Source organism: Rhinoderma darwinii, chromosome 7, assembly GCF_050947455.1.
Source record: "Rhinoderma darwinii isolate aRhiDar2 chromosome 7, aRhiDar2.hap1, whole genome shotgun sequence".
NCBI lineage: Eukaryota > Metazoa > Chordata > Amphibia > Anura > Rhinodermatidae > Rhinoderma > Rhinoderma darwinii.
The window spans coordinates 132,875,886-132,894,163 of NC_134693.1; the positions used below are offsets into that span (position 1 = coordinate 132,875,886).

Here is an 18,278-nt window from a genome sequence, read left to right on the forward strand (position 1 = left end):
AGAACACGGCCGTAATAAGACATGTCCGTTCTTTCTGCAGTCCGGGCTCCTGGGCCATGCACAGACCATGGAAACCACGGTCGTGTGCACGGCCCCATAGAAATTAATGGAGCCGCAATTCTCCCGTGGACTTTCGGGGGAATTGCGGCCGCAAAAGCACGTTGGTGTGCATGGGGCCTAAGGCAGTATTATATAGGCACTATATGGCAGTATTATATGGGAACTTTTAAGCAGTATTATATAGGCACGGTAAGGCAGTATTATATGGGCATAATATGGAACTTTTATGTGAGCACTGTAAGCACTACTAATTGAACTCTGTATGGGACTCTTGGTTTTACACAGTACAGCACTATTATTTGGCTAGTTTGAAGGTGCTGTCCCTTTTGTACAACCCCTTCTTCCTAAATTGAAGGTGCCCCAGCAATCATCTGATCCCCATAGGTCCGGGTTCTCTAATCCCCGGCGTTCAGCTGATATCACCAGAAAATGTAGTATTATATCACGTCTATTGAAATGAATGCAGAGTCCATCGGAAAATTAGCAAGAAACCTCCCACTACGACATCCATGTGTCTTAATTGGAAATATGGAAGGGGGTTGTCCAGATGGGACAACGACTTTGATGGTATTATTACTTTGGGGGAGGACCCCAAACATATTGTACCCAGGGGTCCCCACAGAGGTTGATCTGGCCCTACTGAAACAATAAAATCTAAATGTGCAGCTTCTCTATCAGCCCGAACCTCCTTCTCAGGGATGAGAGCGCATATGTGTATATATTCCATGCAAATCCCTGATCTCCAGCAGCAAAGTAGACGGCAGGAAAGTGACATCATTTATTTTTAAATTGAATTAGTCAACACAGAATTGTGTATTCAGCATCAGGCACTGACCCAGATTCATGAAGTTCACTCACAAATTAGTAGGTAAATAACATATTAGTGATCCCGACATGATTCTAGAATTTGCTAAACCATAAATTACAGCTAAAATATTTAAAAGAAAATTACATGTTTGTAAAGGTTATGAAAGACGACGTGGTGGAGCGCACAAATATACGGGTACAAGTATACAGACTGAAAGCGGTGAACAAGAACGGATTAAAAGAGCTGAATCTACCAGACCGAAAATAAACCTTTTTTATTTAGGACAATAGATGATTGATCGATCGATCGATCGATATGAGATAGATAGATAGATAGATAGATATGAGATAGATAGATAGATAGATAGATAGATAGATAGATAGATAGATAGATAGATAGATAGATAGATAGATAGATGTGCCTATGATAGCAGGTGGAATTTACACCTTGCAGAGAGAGGCAATCAGATGACAGCTGTTCCATATTCTTCTTTCATTAATGACATCCAAGATCATTGGTGCTGATCAATCAACTTTTCCTGTAGCATCAATGTCCTGTAAATCTGTATTGCTGTGTAAAGTTATGATTAGCCTGTTGTTCTACTCACGAACCAGGAGGCTCAGGATGAACAGTGCTATGTCCCCCTGCAGTGCCTGGCAGTGTGGGAGCTGCCTCTATATACTGCCATACAACAGGCTGCCTGATTATGGATTTTCATACATCATCAAAAATTCCTGCACAAAACTTATCGTATTTTCTTCTAGCCCCTTCTTGCATAAAATAATTTATAAGAGGCACAATATATTATCTTTTCCAGCGGGGATGAGAATCTCCAGGGTCGTCCGCGTGTGAGAAGTGACTGACTCATCTCTTTCTGTTAATTGTTCCCATAGGAGAGGGAAAGTTTACATTATTGAGACGTTTCAGGCGCCGCTGATCAGGATGAAGCCTGTGTCACATTGTGTGTCTTCGTCACCTACATTATGTATGTACACAGCAGTATGAAGGCCTCGCTCCCCGCGCTGGTGCAATATTAATCTCACTTCATCCTTTATTATGAAGAAAAGCCTTTATTAAGACATTGGATCTTATTGATTCAGATGCTCCCACAATGCTTCACTCAGCCCTAGTGGAAGGGGCGCAAAACTCTAAGACTGGGGTCACATAGTTTATTTATCCTTTTACTTTGGCATGTTTTAGAGATGTCTTATAGGGCACGTCTACTTTACACTATAATGAGCTTTGAGACCATAAGTGGGATGGCCGACACAAGTCTATGGGGTTCATGTGCCGGCCCCAAGGCATTCTTTTGATGCAGACGTCTTCCCACTTCCACTGTTGCGGGTCGCATTTGTTATGGTTGGCAACGTAATCAGTAATCAGGGATGGTTATAGAAAGTGGCAAACTGGGCAATTGGACAGGGCCCTCATTTCATATGGGGCCCCTAAGGACTAAACCCCAGAGCAATCAGAGTGGCCATTCACTGTCCTGGACCACCAGGGACTTTACCATTAACCCCTTCACTACTTAGGCACTGCTCTAGACCACCAGGGACTTCACCATTAACCCCTTCACTATTTAGGCGCTGCCCTAGACCACCAGGGACTTTACCATTAACCCCTTTCACTATTTAGGTGCTGCCCTAGACCACCAGGGACTTTACCATTAACCCCTTCACTATTTAGGCGCTGCCCTAGACCACCAGGGACTATACCATTAACCCCTTCACTATTTAGGCGCTGCCCTAGACCACCAGGGACTTTACCATTAACCCCTTTCACTATTTAGGTGCTGCCCTAGACCACCAGGGACTTTACCATTAACCCCTTCACTATTTAGGCACTGCCATGGACCACTAGGGACTTTACCATTTACCCTTCCCTATTTAGGCGCTGCCCTAGACCACCAGGGACTATATCATTAACACCTTCCCTTTTTAGGCGCTGCCCTAGACCACCAGACCAAAAGACTCACAACCCCCCTGCCCCGAGACCTCATGAATATGTCACAGCAGTAAAAGTCCCAACCAAATAATAATATGATGTCAGTTGAGCAATTTTGAGACAAAAGTGCTGATTTCTTATAATTCCAAAAATATTATTAAAACAAAAAACCATAAATAAATGCAAAATATAGTAAAATAAATAATAATAATTGTCCGAATAGTTGGACCCTCCGGTCTTCTCCTGCCGTCTCCATCTCATTCATACATCCTATAACGCAGTCATCTGTTGTAAAACCCTTACACATCTCACCTGCAAACAAATCCTGTGTACATTTCATTTTCCGAGGAACGCTATACGCAGCATCGGGTTGCAGTCCGTACATTGTCGCCTGGCAGCAGATCCCCCTCTGTGAGGGAAAATCTATAGCGGAGTAACCACCGTGCAATTTTTCCAGACTTTTCAGACTGTTACTATAGAAATGACCCGTCTTATTTCACATATACTGATCTACGATTTGTTTTCCGGTCGGAGCTGTTTATAATTAGTATTTACCTAGGCTTAGTGCGTTATCTTTCTTAAAGGGGCACTACACCTAAATTGCAAAATGGTTTATATGCCGAAAACGATCAGGGCTAGATAGGGCATTATATACACTACTGGAGTATATAGACTTTGCCCTTATCAGGAGTAGCAACTATAGGAACCAAATAGAAATTATTTCTTCTAAGTAATGGAGGGCCACATGTGAGCCCTGGGGGCACCAGTTGGTATTGCTGGTATACAGCTTACCAGTTGGCTTACCATTGGCTGTGTCATCTATAGTCAGCGATCCGCTATAGTCCCTATGTATTTAAATGGAAGCCATCCATTGGCCGAGACAATTTCAGCTATAATCCGACCACAGACGTCCGACTGTAGCAGTGGGTGTAGCCAATCATTTGTACAATTGGCACATTGCTATGTGTAAAGCCAGCCTGGGGGTCCAGTTGCCCACCTGCAATATAAGAGAGCATTGGCTCTGTAAGTGGGCGACGCTGAGTCAGAATGACTAATAATTGCCTAGTGTTATAAATACAAGGAGCTATCTTGTTATACAAATGACCATGTTACTTCTTCCTTTTCCATAGGGGCCCCAAAGCTTCAAGTTACACCTCAACCTATCTGTATACATTTGACTTTATACTGATGTCTTGTCTTGTTTGTGTCCACAGCAATGGAAGAACTGGATGGAGATGAGGTCCGCGTTTCCTCCAGAGGCCGATTTGCAGAAAGAGACATAGTGCAGGTAAAGTATTAAAGGCTATGTAGACCGGTGAAAACTATTTTTATTGCTCCAGTGCATATTAAAAAAAAAATTAAAAAAATGAAGCAACTTTGCACATATTTTTGATCTAAAAACATCTACCGTTTTGTGTATACAGCTCCGATGTAAACTTATATCTCCATGGTTACAGACTACAGAAAAACCTTGTGTAGTCTGATCCCGCAGTCCTGTGTTACTCTCTTCCACCTGTGTGTGTAGTCTGATGATGCGATCATGGTTTTCTACACTTCTCATTCTTCCTCATATTGTTAAGCTTTAGACAGTAGAAGAAAGGGCAGAGGGAGAAGAGTAAAACGTGAGTGTAGGATCAGACTACATAGGGTTTGTTTGTAGTCTGTAACCATGGAGACACATAAGTCTGCATAGGAGCTGTTTACTGTAGTTACAAAAATTGCTTCCATCCTAGTATAATATGTGGGATCTAGCTATAGGGGTTGCAGATGTAATAGTTGCACCCTGTCCTGATGTCTAAGATGACCTAAAAACCTGTCTGCCCCATAAGACGACACCAGCATTATAAATGGCACCACGTAGGTGGGGGCCCTGTTACAGATTTTGCATTTGGACCCAGGAGCTTTTAGTTACGCCTCTGGATCCATGTTATTTTTGTGCCCAATGCCAACTTAGTCTATGTTCACACTGACGTAATGGATTCAGTTTTTACAGAATCCAAGACACATACAATGGATCCATTTTGCAATGGATGATAACTGATGACCCCTAAAGGCGAGACTCTGAGAAAAATGTTGGTTTGCTCCATCTTCCAAATCCTGACCTGGCCTCCTCACCTGCTCACTGTATGTTTCTCTCCCTCTACAGTTTGTGCCATTCCGTGACTATGTGGACCGTTCCGGAAACCAAGTTCTCAGCATGGCCCGGCTTGCCAAGGATGTCTTAGCCGAGATCCCAGAGCAGTTCCTCTCCTACATGAAGTCCCGCGAGATCAAACCCCGCCCACTGCCGCCTTCCGCACCCATCCAGAACCTGCCCTCGCACATCTGATCACCGACCATGCCGTTCCATCCCATACAGAATGGGGGCGCCCCCCTACCATTTTTAAAAGACAGGGTAAAGCTTTGAACCTCCATTATCCTCTTCCCAGCATCTACTTAGTTATTGGGACACGCCTGCTAATCACATTTCTGATAAACTATCCTCCAGGGGTTATGCAATACGGTCTGGAGTTTCTACCCCGGGTTATTAGCGCTGGTCCTGCAATAGGAACGATAGGACTGAGTGGGCAGAACCTTCTGGTGGTCCGGCCAAGATGACGGACAGGAGTGTCGGATGTGCAGTTGGGGGGGGTTCCGCAGTTTTTGCACTTTGAGGGTACGCAGTGCTGGCTGGGTAATGCTGTACAGTATTTAAGAACTTTTTTTTTTTTTTTTCAGAATTGAACGTATGCAGAATATGTACATTTGTGCTTTCTGAGGAATTGTATACTGTAATCCTCATCTGTCTCCAGATATATACAAATAAACCTTTAAACTAAATTGTGATTTGCTGCTACCGTCCCATTTCAACGCGTTATTTGCAAATTCCTATATTCCTGAACGGTCAAATTGCCTGTTAATGTTGGGATATATCACAGCTGAAATCTTAAAAAGTTGGGTCACAACCGCCAGTAGGAACTGTAATAGGGGACATATTCCTACTTAGAACTGTTTCTGGAAAAGCTGCGTGACAACTAATATGGCGGCCATTTTTATTTTTATTTTTTAAAGGAGAAATGCACTTAAAGGTGCAAACACAATCCTATTATGTACACGAAGACAGAAACGCACCTTGAAAGGTCTCATATAGGCACAGGCATACCATACCTATAAGGGAAGCTGACCCTGACCCCATGACAATGTTACCCTGTCACTTGCTGTTGGCTACTTGTTGTTTTATCCGCACCCACTTTAAAATCGGGAAAAACGCAAACAAATAGACCAATATGATGATTCCTTCCTCCAATAGAGCTCCATATTCGTGTACATAGGGGGCAGTATCAGCGGGATGTAGTAAAGATCTTTTTTACTTTTCCAAAGCATCTAAATTAAAAAATGTAGAAACTTCAAAAATAGTTGATTAAAAATATCTTACCGTTTTGGGTCTACAGCTCCTGAGCAGACTTATGGATCTCTATAGTTACAGACTACAAACAAACCCAGTGTGTAATCTGATCCTGTAGAGTCGTGTGTTACTCTATTCTGTCTGTTCCCTCTTCTACTGTCTGTAGGTTATCAGAAACAGAGGCCAGAGGGGACAGAGTAACACATGACTGCGGAATCAGACTACACACAGGTTTTGTTTGTAGTCTGTAACCATGGAGACACATAGGTCTGCGCAGTTGCTTCGTTTTTTCTTTTAGGTGGATTGGAGAAAAGTCAATGGTTGCAAAGAATGGGAACAAGACAACTACAGAGAGGTGCATAGAACAGTTATCATTCCCCTTCCCGCATTCTTAGGCCTCATGCACACGGCCGTGTCAGTAATAACGGCCCGCAATTGTGGGCAAGACCAGCCGTCGGCGGCCGCGGCCCGTATTTTTTGGCTGTTCTCCCATATAAAGTATGGGAGCACGGGCCGTAAAATACAAAAAGTAGGACATGCTCCATAATTCACGGCACAGTTCTATGGCACGGACACCCTTCCTTAGCGATACGGAAAGGTGTCCGCGGCCAATAGAACTGAACGGATCCGCAATTATGGGGATTTTTTACAGTCGTGTGCATGTGGCCTTAGTTCATACAAAGTGCGCTACCCACTAGGGGGCAGAAATGAGCACAGGACAAAGCTCCTTACAGGGTAAAGAACATTTAGACATCCTGAGACATGATTCAGAATACCAAAAAAAAAAAAAAAGTTATCTATTTTTATAAAATATATTTACTATGTAAGTTAGGATTATTTGCTGCGCCATTCATGTTGACATCTATTGTGACTGCATTTTTCGAAGGGATGGAATCAATTCACAATCGGGGGCAGGAGATGCAGAATCAGACATGGTGGTCCGGATGCCCCAAGCTGCTGCTGCTGCATCTACAAATGGACTTGCCCCTCTAACGCTGCATCTACCACCGCCAATTGCAAATTGTAATGGGAGATTGTAACTGTGTCACTGAAACCTACAAGGGGGTGTATTACAGAGTATATTGTCAAATGCTACATGTAGTTAGAATGATGGGGATCATACGTGCCCCCTGCTAAGTAAAAAAAAAAAAAAAAAACTTTCTCTGACTCCAGTGTGTGTTGTCCCTTTAATGTTGTCACTTTGCCTGATCCATTCTCATGTTCTTGTTCCCTTTGATTTCTCCTGCCGGGTAGGCTATTCATTTCAGCTAAACTAAATGGGAGAATTCTGGGTTCACTTTCTATGGGCACCATGCAGAACAAAAGCGTAGGGGGGTGGTAAAAAAAATAAAACTGGTTTCTTATCTGCTGGAGGCAATGATGTGTCGCTCCTGCTGAATTCACAAACAATATCTGTTGCAGTCTAATTAGAAAGCATTGAGACTGGCAGACTGTCCGTCAGGTTTGGAATAAAGATACAGCGTTCTCAGATCAACAGCTCGACGACAAATCAACGGGACATTTTGATGAAATGCCGTGTACTGGAGAATGTGACTCAGGCGTCTGGAGAGGACAATGCAACGGCGGAGCTTGTGGCTAGAGCGAGATAACAACACAATGGGACACAACAAAAATGGAAATATTAGATTTTTTTTCATGCCATAATCTGCAGGTTGAGTTTCTTATACTTTTCTATGAAAGAAGATGGAAGCTGTGGGCAGCGAGGACAAGGGCTTGACATTGACAGGGGCTACATTTCCATGGAGATTAATGTGAATGCAATTCTCTTTAGAATATGATGGTGCTATAGACATAACTGCAGTTAAAGGAATTGTCTACATTTTCACACTCTGGTTCCACTACTGGATCCCTTTTCCATGGTGTCCATTGATGCCTTTGCTAGGTCAATGGTTGTCCATCTAGGTCAATGGTCGTCCATCTGTGTCATTGGTCGTCCATCTGTGTCATTGGTCGTCCATCTGTGTCATTGGTCGTCTATCTGTGTCATTGGTCGTCCATCTGTGTCATTGGTCATCCATCTGTGTCATTAGTCGTCCATCTGTGTCATTGGTCGTCCGTGTCAATTGTTGTCCTTCTACATCAATGGTCGTCCATCAATGTCATTGGTCATCCATTGATTTAATTGATTGTCCACTGATGTTTTTGGTCCTCCATTAATATCCTCTCTCATTTATTGATGTCAATGGTCATCCACTGATGTTATTGGTCATCCATTGATGTCATTGGTCTTCTATAGAGATCATTGGTCGCCCACTGATGTCTTTGCTAATGCCCCATGAACACAACCGTAAAAATTCTCCGTAATTGCGGATTGTAATACGGACCGCAATTACGGAAGCATCCACTTCTATTGGCTGCAAACACCTTTCCGTATCACTACGGGTAGGTGTGCATGCCGTAGAAGTGTACCGCAAAAGACATGTCCTATCTTTTGCGTTTTACGGGCCATGCTTCCATACTTTGTATGGGAGGACGGGCCGAGAATGCGGGCCGTGCCATGTGCATGAATTCATGATGTTATTTCTTGGCCATTGATTTTTTTGTTTGTCCTTTGAAGTCATTAACCATCCACTGAAGTCATTGCACGTCCATTGGTGTCATTGATTGTCTGTTGTTGTCAATGGTTGTCCATTGATGTAATTGGTCGCCCACTGATATTTTTGGTCGTCCATTAAAGTCATTGCTCATCCATTGATTTCAATGCTCGTCCATTAACGCCATTGGTTATTCATTGATATTACTTGACATTTAATAGTGTCAATGAACCGGCTCCTCTGGTGAAACACATTTGAAGAATCTCTTGTCTCTCAGGCGTCTTTCCATTTTGGCCAACATATAATATCTTACCCAAGATGCTTTTATAGACATTTCAATAAAGATTTTCTACAAAACAGGTCCTTTAAATGGTAAGTAATGCATAATGTAGCCCCACTTCATTAGGAACTAAACATATGGGCATAGGGCACTTTGTGCCTCAGTTGTATTACAGCTTTATAGAAATGGCGCAACTGGATTCTGCTTGGGCCCAGCCAACCAGATAACTCGTCACGACTGACTTTATATGCAATGTAGGGTCTATGCCGACACTTCGTCCGGCATCTACAGCAGTAGTGTATAAAGCAAAGTATGCATTAACTTCGAAGCTCGGCTGTGCGCACTGGGTGGCATGGATAACAGCAGAACAGAGGATTAAAAAATGAGTCATCTGAACTATTAATGAATTCATTAAGAGAGATGTCGACGTCCCCTCCCCCAAGCTCTATATAGCTAAAGCAGAATCTAACAAGGCACGAGGCCCTGGACGACTACAGTGACCTCACTAACAAATGGGCGTACATTTAAAAGAAGGGTCCTCATAGCAAAATTATTATCTCCCATACCCCAGGACAGGAGGACCCAGTACTTGTTCTCTGCATACTCCTCGTCACTATATGTACCCGCTTTCTAACAATGACGCCATAAGCGTTTGCTTGCCACAGAGCACATAAAGAATGAGACAACCATGAAACTCACAAGGTCACCTGTGAGGGCATGCCTTGCCCAACCCGCACATATGGCATTCCCACCATTCAGGCCTCTTCATTATGGACACATAAAAAGTTCTTATGCCCAAAAAACTTTATCCATTGTCAATAAATTAGAAAATTAGTAATGATGCAATCAGATCTCACCTACGTGCTCATACTGTATAGGGATGTTGTAAGGATGCCCCATCTCCTAGGAACGAGTCCCTCGAAGAATGCAACTCAATGGTTTCATGTTGGGGCAGCCAAGTAGGGTGGAAATGTTGCTGCTATTTGGACATCACACCAAGTCAGATGTATTGGGGGAAAAGTTGTGTGACATCATACAAATTTACTTGTAATTTTAGTATATATTGTGTTTTTTGAGCTTATAGGAGATTATAACATTTTTTTAAAAAAGGCTACTTTCTTCCAGAAACAGCGTCACTCTTGTCCCTGGGCTGCGTCTAGTATTGCAGCATTCAAGTGAACGTGGCTCAGTTGCAATACCAGACATAACCTATAGTCAAGAGTGGCGCTGTTTCTGCAAGAAATCAGTCATGTTTTTTCTAATCTGGGACAACCCCTTTATTGCAATTTGTTGTGCAACAAAATATCAAAAATAAAATAAAAAAATAACGCAAATAACATAAAATAACATAAATGTTAAGAGAAAAAGGTCCAAGACGCATGATATGAGTTGGTACAAATTGTGTCCCGTTACACGGCTACAGGTATTCACATCGAAAAAGTCGTTGTATAGCCAAGGCCTAAGCTATACCCTCATTGGGCTACTAAAATTTCCAGCAAATGGTCACATATTTTGGGACCTGCATTAGGCCATGGGACTTGCTACATTTGTCCCCTTTCTAAGGCCCCATGTTATGGAAAAATCCTCCCACATAAAACATCTCCATACACCTCTGTATGAAATCGGAGACATATAAAAGGTACAGTATGGACCCATAGACTTCTATAGATACAGATGTCAAACTCAGAGGTTGTACGGAGCCGTAATCCGGCCATGTGGACGAGCGCCGAAGATGTTTGGACAACAGGTGCATCGGTTTGGAAATAAAAATAATCTTCAAAATGCTAAAAATAAATGCAAAAGATAATTCCTGACGAAACATATGTCTAATGCAGAACGAAAAAACACGTCTATTGTGAGAGCGAATAATCTGCGGATATGAAGACTCAGCTCGCAACGTGTAGACGGATACAGACGGTTTATAAACCTGCAGCCACCTACACTATTTGCTTGGGGGAAATCATTTAAATAATTAATTCCAGAGAGAAATAGATTTTCATAGTTCATTTTATGTATGTGCTGACGGGAGAGAGTCCTCCGAGGACGTGCTGTCAGATTAAGGAGAAAATCTGGAGTTGTTTGCAGAACTGAGAAAACAAAGAAAACTTACAGTACATTTTACGGGTAGCAATATCCAAAGAGGCGCAATAGTGGGGGACAGTAATAAAACGAGTAAAGGAGATTGAGGGTCCCCATTCTGCACGTGGGGTACAGAAAAAAGACCACGGCGCCACATAGCGTAACTCAGTAGGGTAAACTGATGGGGTGAATAAATACCATGCTCACCAGAAGGCTTTAGGGTAAAAGCAGTATAACCACGAGTGCTGCTGCCAGATCCAATACCGGTTGCCGAAGGAAACCGCTGGTGGGTAATAGGTTAGTGGAGAGAAAAAAACGGATCTATCTCGGCGCTGCTAGGTGGTATAGGACAAGGAAGAAACAGGTAGTCTCTTGTGATATTGCTGAAACTTTTTTTATTGCAGTAGCAACGCGTTTCGACGCCGAACTGGCGTCTTCATCAGGCATAAAAAATGTTTAAAACAGGACAGTATATATACACACACCACTGAGTGGTGATTGGCCCAATTCAGATGAGGCAAAGATTGACATGTAAAAAACCGCCAAAAAACACTTTGGGGGTCAAAGTTCAAATTAAATAGGCAAATACAAGGAAAACAGTGTGCATAGATGTTAAAGTGATAACCATAAGAAAATACATATAATAATACTAGAAATACGTATAGTTAAAATATATAACAAAAGGGAACAGCGTGTCACATCTGGATTTCGGAACTGATGAGAGATCGGCTTTTTATTATTAAAGATCGGCTTTTTATTAAAAGATGTATGTATATATAGAAGAAGTATCTCAAGTTGTGGATGAGTGTTTCTTTTTATTTTTGTTTCAATTTTTATTATTACTTGCTTTTTGCTTTTAAAACATCTCGGGAGAGTCTGTCAGTTTCGGATTTTTATTGTGTAGAACGTTGTCAAAGGAACCATGTAAACTACGGCGGCCGGGGAGGACCAAAATTGGAAAGCATGAAGTGGAACGCAGGTGGTGGAACGCACAGTGGCCCGCATGGTGACCCGCATATTCGGCAGGTTGGTGTGGGCGACATCGGAGAAGAACGAAAAGGGTGGGGATAACCAGGTAGGGAAATACATCGTATGACATTAGTATGTGTGTGCATGAGGTGGAACGCATGTGGTGGAACGCACTGTGGCCCGCATGATGACCCGCATATTCGGCAGGTCAGTGTGGGCGACATCGGAGAAGAAAGAGAAAAGCTGGGGATAACCAGGTAGGGAAATACATCGAATGCCATTAGTATGTGTGTACATGGGGGGTGTGTGTGTTGTTTTAACTTAAAATGTCCGGGTTTTGAATAACGGGAACGTGGTTGGTAGTGTTTCCAAGAAGAGTGGAGTCTAGATGCTATTAATGTAGTTAGTCCAAGCTTGATTCCGAAATATCATTTAGGCCCTTTGGATGTAGTGTGTCTAATTTAAAAATCCAATAATTTTCCCGTTGTTTCAGTTTGTTGAACCTATTTGGGACGTCAAGGGGGATATGTTCTATAGGGGTGATACTGATTAGATTAAATTGGCATTTATGTATCTGGGCATGCGGGCCACTGTGCGTTCCACCACCTGCGTTCCACTTCATGCTTTCCAATTTTGGTCCTCCCCGGCCGCCGTAGTTTACATGGTTCCTTTGACAACGTTCTACACAATAAAAATCCGAAACTGACAGACTCTCCCGAGATGTTTTAAAAGCAAAAAGCAAGTAATAATAAAAATTGAAACAAAAATAAAAAGAAACACTCATCCACAACTTGAGATACTTCTTCTATATATACATACATCTTTTAATAAAAAGCCGATCTTTAATAATAAAAAGCCGATCTCTCATCAGTTCCGAAATCCAGATGTGACACGCTGTTCCCTTTTGTTATATATTTTAACTATACGTATTTCTAGTATTATTATATGTATTTTCTTATGGTTATCACTTTAACATCTATGCACACTGTTTTCCTTGTATTTGCCTATTTAATTTGAACTTTGACCCCCAAAGTGTTTTTTGGCGGTTTTTTACATGTCAATCTTTGCCTCATCTGAATTGGGCCAATCACCACTCAGTGGTGTGTGTATATATACTGTCCTGTTTTAAACATTTTTTATGCCTGATGAAGACGCCAGTTCGGCGTCGAAACGCGTTGCTACTGCAATAAAAAAAGTTTCAGCAATATCACAAGAGACTACCTGTTTCTTCCTTGTCCTATACCACCTAGCAGCGCCGAGATAGATCCGTTTTTTTCTCTCCACTAACCCATTCTGCACGTGGAGGTGGCCGCATATTGTAAGAGACCAAATGGAGAGATGGTGACATATGTGCCTGGCCCTCTCCATTGACTTCTATGGGAGTTTTGGAAACAGCCCCTTTAATGATAACGTCCCCTGAGTCTATTGGGTTAGGACAAAATGCAGGTCCACGTGATCAGCTGATTATCACCAGTCTGGTAGCTGAACGTCCCAAAAATTGCCTGATGTTGTCATTGAACGTTGCGTGCGGCTGCTGCAGAGGAGATGTAGAATTAGAGGGGGGTCCTGAGCAGCCTTATAAACTTTATGGACACTAGTAATAAAATTTACAAGTATCTAGAGAGTTAATTCGAATAATATTGGTGGCTCAATGGACACTTACCTGGCCGCCGGGTTCCAGAGATATCTCAGAGCTGACTTTTCTTGGGTTTAAAGCCAGCATGCATGTCATGTGGCCATCGGTGCATTCTGGGAGTTGTGGTTTTGCAACAACTGGAGGTCGCAGGTTGGAGACCTCAGCTTTAAAGGCTATGTGCACCTTTGAAACATTTTTTTTTTCTATAATTGATTGGCGCAACTTTCTAATTACTTTTTACTAAAAAAATTATATTCAATTTTTGAGATACAGCTGCTTTGTGTCCTATATAGAGAGCAGCTGTATTTAGTGATGAGACCTGAATCCGTCAAGTCAGCGGGACTGACGGGTTCAGTGTCAGCGGGTCGGATCCACCTATTATCGATTACATCTAAGTTATGAACTTAGATGTGATAGATAAAGAGCTCGATCCTGTGTGTCAGAGACACGCAGGACCCGCTGACACTGAACCCGTCAGTCCCGCTGACCTGACGGATTCAGGTCTCAGCACTAGATACAGCTGCTTTATATACAGGATACAAAGCAGCTGTATCTCAAAAAGTTAAAATTTTAAGCAAAAAGTTATTTGAAAGTTGCACCAAACACACACATTATATATATATATATATATATATATATAAAAACATGTTTTCAAAGGTGTACATAGCCTTTAAAGTATCTAGTAAGCAATGGAAACCATACCTGATCCCTCCACATAACCACTAAGGACTACACCAGCCACTGTGTCAGGTGATGATGGGCTACATAGAATCTATATACATTATAACGTATATTTATTTGTATAATGAGACAGCTGCCCCTTGCATGGCAATGCATTTAGAAGACCTAATTCCACTTTTTTATCTGATGGGTGTTGAGGCCCCCGGTTTCATCTGACATATATCAAGTTACATCATGAATAAAGCAAATTCTTTCGAAAATTTTACCCATTCTATTGCATAAAGTAATGTTAAAATTCTGTCTACCTGCAGTCACCACTAGGGGGAGCTAGCTGCATACTGTGTTATTATTATTGAGTTCAATGTATACATGTATACAGTAAGCTCCCCTAGGTGGTGGCTGCAGGCAACATGTTTATATCTATGCAGGGGAGCTCCAATATATTAAAATAAATCGATCAGCATAAAATATCGGAACTGTGATCAAGTGTGGACATTCACATCAAGGATTTAATATCCTTCTACATCTTAACATACTTAGAGGTGATCTATTTTTTCATAAATCACGTAAAAAATAAAAAAAAATGAATGATGATAAAATTCTGTTTTTGGGAGGGGGAGATGCAAAATGTAATCCGCTTACTGCTGGGTGGGGGAAGGGAAGTGACAACTACTTTCAGCACATCAAAACCAATCACTAGATTGTCCTCCGTTGGGGTCAGCAAGGTAATTGGTGAAGATTGCGCATTGTGAATGCTGTATAATGCTAGGTAACTTTTTAAAATACATTGCAAAAATTGTATTTAAAAAATTATCTTACCAGACTGAGGCCTCATTTACACGAGCGTGTGCGTTTTGCGCGCGCAAAAAACGCTGCGTTTTGCGCGCGCAAAAGGCACTTGGCAGCTCCGTGTGTCATCCGTGTATGATGCGCGGCTGCGTGATTTTCACGCAGCCGCCATCATAGAGATGAGGCTAGTCGACGCCCGTCACTGTCCAAGGTGCTGAAAGAGCTAACTGATCGGCAGTAACTCTTTCAGCACCCTCGACAGTGAATGCCGAACACAATATACACCAACCTGTGAATAAAAAAAAAATTTCATACTTACCAAGAACTTCCTGCTTCCCCCAGTCCGGGCTCCCGGCCGTTGCCTTGGTGACGCGTCCCTCTCTTGTCATCCGGCCCCACCTCCCAGGATGACGCCGCAGTCCATGAGACCGCTGCAGCCTGTGATTGGCTGCAGCCTGTGCTTGGCCTGTGATTGGCTGCAGCTGTCACTTGGACTAAACTGTCATCCCGGGAGGTCGGACCGGAGTTATCGGTAAGTCAGAACGTCTTTTTTTTTTTACAGGTTCATGGATTTTCGGAGCGGAAGTCACTGTCCATGGTGCTGAACCAGTTTAACGCTTTCAGCACCGTGGACAGTGACTGTCTCCTGACGTCGCGTACCCGAACATTTTTTACCGGTTTCGGTCAAAACGAGTTTGGCCGAACCCGGTGAAGTTCGGTGCGCTCATCTCGAATTTGACACTCCGTTTGGATGTTTGTAAACAGAAAAGCACGTGGTGCTTTTCTGTTTACATTCAGGAGTTTGACAGCTCTTGCGTGATTTTCGCGCATGCAACGCAGGACCGTCCGTGTGGCATGCGTTGTTTTCACGCACCCATTGAAGTCAATGGGTGCGTGTTGCGTGAAAAACGCAAGAATATAGAACATGTCGTGAGGTTTACGCAACGCACTCACGCAGCGCAAAATTCACGCATCGTCTAAACAGCCCCATAGACTATTATAGGTGCGTACGACACGCGTGAAAAGCACGCGCGTCGCACGCGCGTATAATACGCTCGTGTAAATGAGGCCTGAAGGTGATCTTTCCTAAAAATGGAAGTTGAAGGATTCGGTGTCTACATCTAGACTGGAATTGTGCAAATCAGCAGTTTCTTTGGTAAGACCTCAGTCAGTCAGGAGCAGGATGGATCCCACAGAGATCATCACGTTTTTTAAAGCAACAGCGCCACCTGCTGGCTAAAAAACAGAAACAGTTCGTTTATTCAAAAATGTTTGCATCTTTTTTCTGTGATACATGGGACTTTGTCTATTTGGCATTATTATATTAATAGGTTGTTTTTATTTATTTTTCGCAGGAAATGTAAAAATATATTTAAAATTATTTTTCACATTTTTTCTATTTTTATTTTAATAGCACAAAGTGCCAGTAAATAAATGTTTTAATTATTTCCCCCGTTTCAATTACAGTCATTTTCATATAGGGGATGTATAGTCTTGTCAGGGTGGGGCTTCCTCTGTGGTTTGCCTTTAAGAGAACTTTGGGTGTCATTTTAACATTATATTATTTTTTAACATTTCTGATTTCCCCTTGGGCGGATATACAGGGCTATGGTGGCAAACTGAATCTTTGCCCTAGTGAAGGAAATCAGGGTGACTGCTCTGGCCCCAGTTTCGGGGGAAATACCGTCTCTATTCCCACTATAGAGCTGACCTGGTTCGGCTAAATCCCAACAGCTCCTGCAGTTACCCGGCAATCATGTGATCGCTGGGATTGGACGCTGTCTCTGACCGCCCGCTCTCCTCTCCTGCAGCTGCAGAGACATTTAGAAAAACCTCTGCAGTTACATGTTCACCAGTCTGAGGTAGAAAGATTGGTATGGGGGCACTGGAGCTGTATCCGTTATGAGGGAAATGTGGCAATTATTATGGGGGCACTGTGGCTAGGACGGTTTTGTGAGCACTGTGGCTGACTCTATTATGAGGGGATTGCAGCTGTCATTATGGGGGAACTCTGTCAAGCACTGTTATAGGAGAATTGTAGATGAATCTGTTATTAGGGCACTGTGGTTATCATTATGGGACACTGTAGCTGATAGTTGTGGGGGTACTGTGACTGACTCTGGTATGGGGGCCCGTGCTGTATCTGGGACTGAATCTGTTATTATGGGGTCATTGAGTCTTGCACTGTGATGTGAGCACTGTGTTGGCTCTATTATGGAGTACCCTGTCTAACACTATTACAGTAGAATTGTAGATGGATCTGTTATGAGCAGTGGCGTAACTACCGCCGTAGCAGCAGTAGCGGCTGCTACGGGGCCCGCGGCATGAGGGGGCCCGTGTCGCCCGCCGGCATGGGCCCCCACCATGGCCGGAGGCTCCGCTAGCAGCCAATATGGCTGCTACAGCGCGACGCCACTGAACACTACGGCAGAGCAGGGAGGTATCTCCCTGCTCTGCCATTAAACAAAAGACATGTATCCCCTCTCCACAGGACATGTATCCCCTCTCCACAGGACATGTATCCCCTCTCCACAGGACATGTATCCCCTCTCCACAGGACATGTATCCCCTCTCCACAGGACATGTATCCCCTCTCCACAGGACATGTATCCCCTCTCCACAGGACATGTATCCCCTCTCCACAGGACATGTATCCCCTCTCCACAGGATCTCCACAGGATAGGGGATACATGTGTGATCGCTGGCAGCGATAAGGAGAACGGGGGACTGAAAGTCCCCTGAAGTTCTACATCACAAACCTCGGACTTCCGGGGTCTGTCGGCAGCTCCGTAGAAATGAATGGAGCGCCGGTCACGCTTGTGCGCATGCGTGACCAGCGCTCCTTTCATTTTTAGTAAGCTGCGCAGACGCCGGAAGTCAGAGGTTAGTCATGGAGAACTTCAGGGGACTTTCAGTCCCCCGTTCTCCCTATCGCTGCCAGCGATCACACATGTATCCCCTATCCTGTGGAGATCCTGTGGAGAGGGGATACATGTCTTTTATTAGGACACACTGTAGGTCGCATTTTTTTGGGAGGGGGGACGCTGTATGGCGTTCTCTACAGGGGGGGCTGTATGGCGTTCCCTACAGGG

General features: G+C 43.3%; 1 protein-coding gene across 2 annotated transcripts in view; it reads left to right on the forward strand.

Moving 5' to 3' along the window:
* Positions 1-5,632, forward strand: part of CPNE9 (copine family member 9) — a 182,459-nt gene extending 176,827 nt beyond the window's left edge. For both annotated transcript variants that reach the window (XM_075834077.1, XM_075834079.1), the window contains 2 exons: positions 4,027-4,100; positions 4,959-5,632. In XM_075834077.1, the coding sequence (XP_075690192.1) occupies positions 4,027-4,100; positions 4,959-5,141 (257 nt within the window). In that variant the 3' untranslated portion in view covers positions 5,142-5,632. The remainder of the gene's footprint in view (positions 1-4,026; positions 4,101-4,958) is intronic.
* The last annotated feature ends 12,646 nt before the right edge of the window (positions 5,633-18,278 follow it).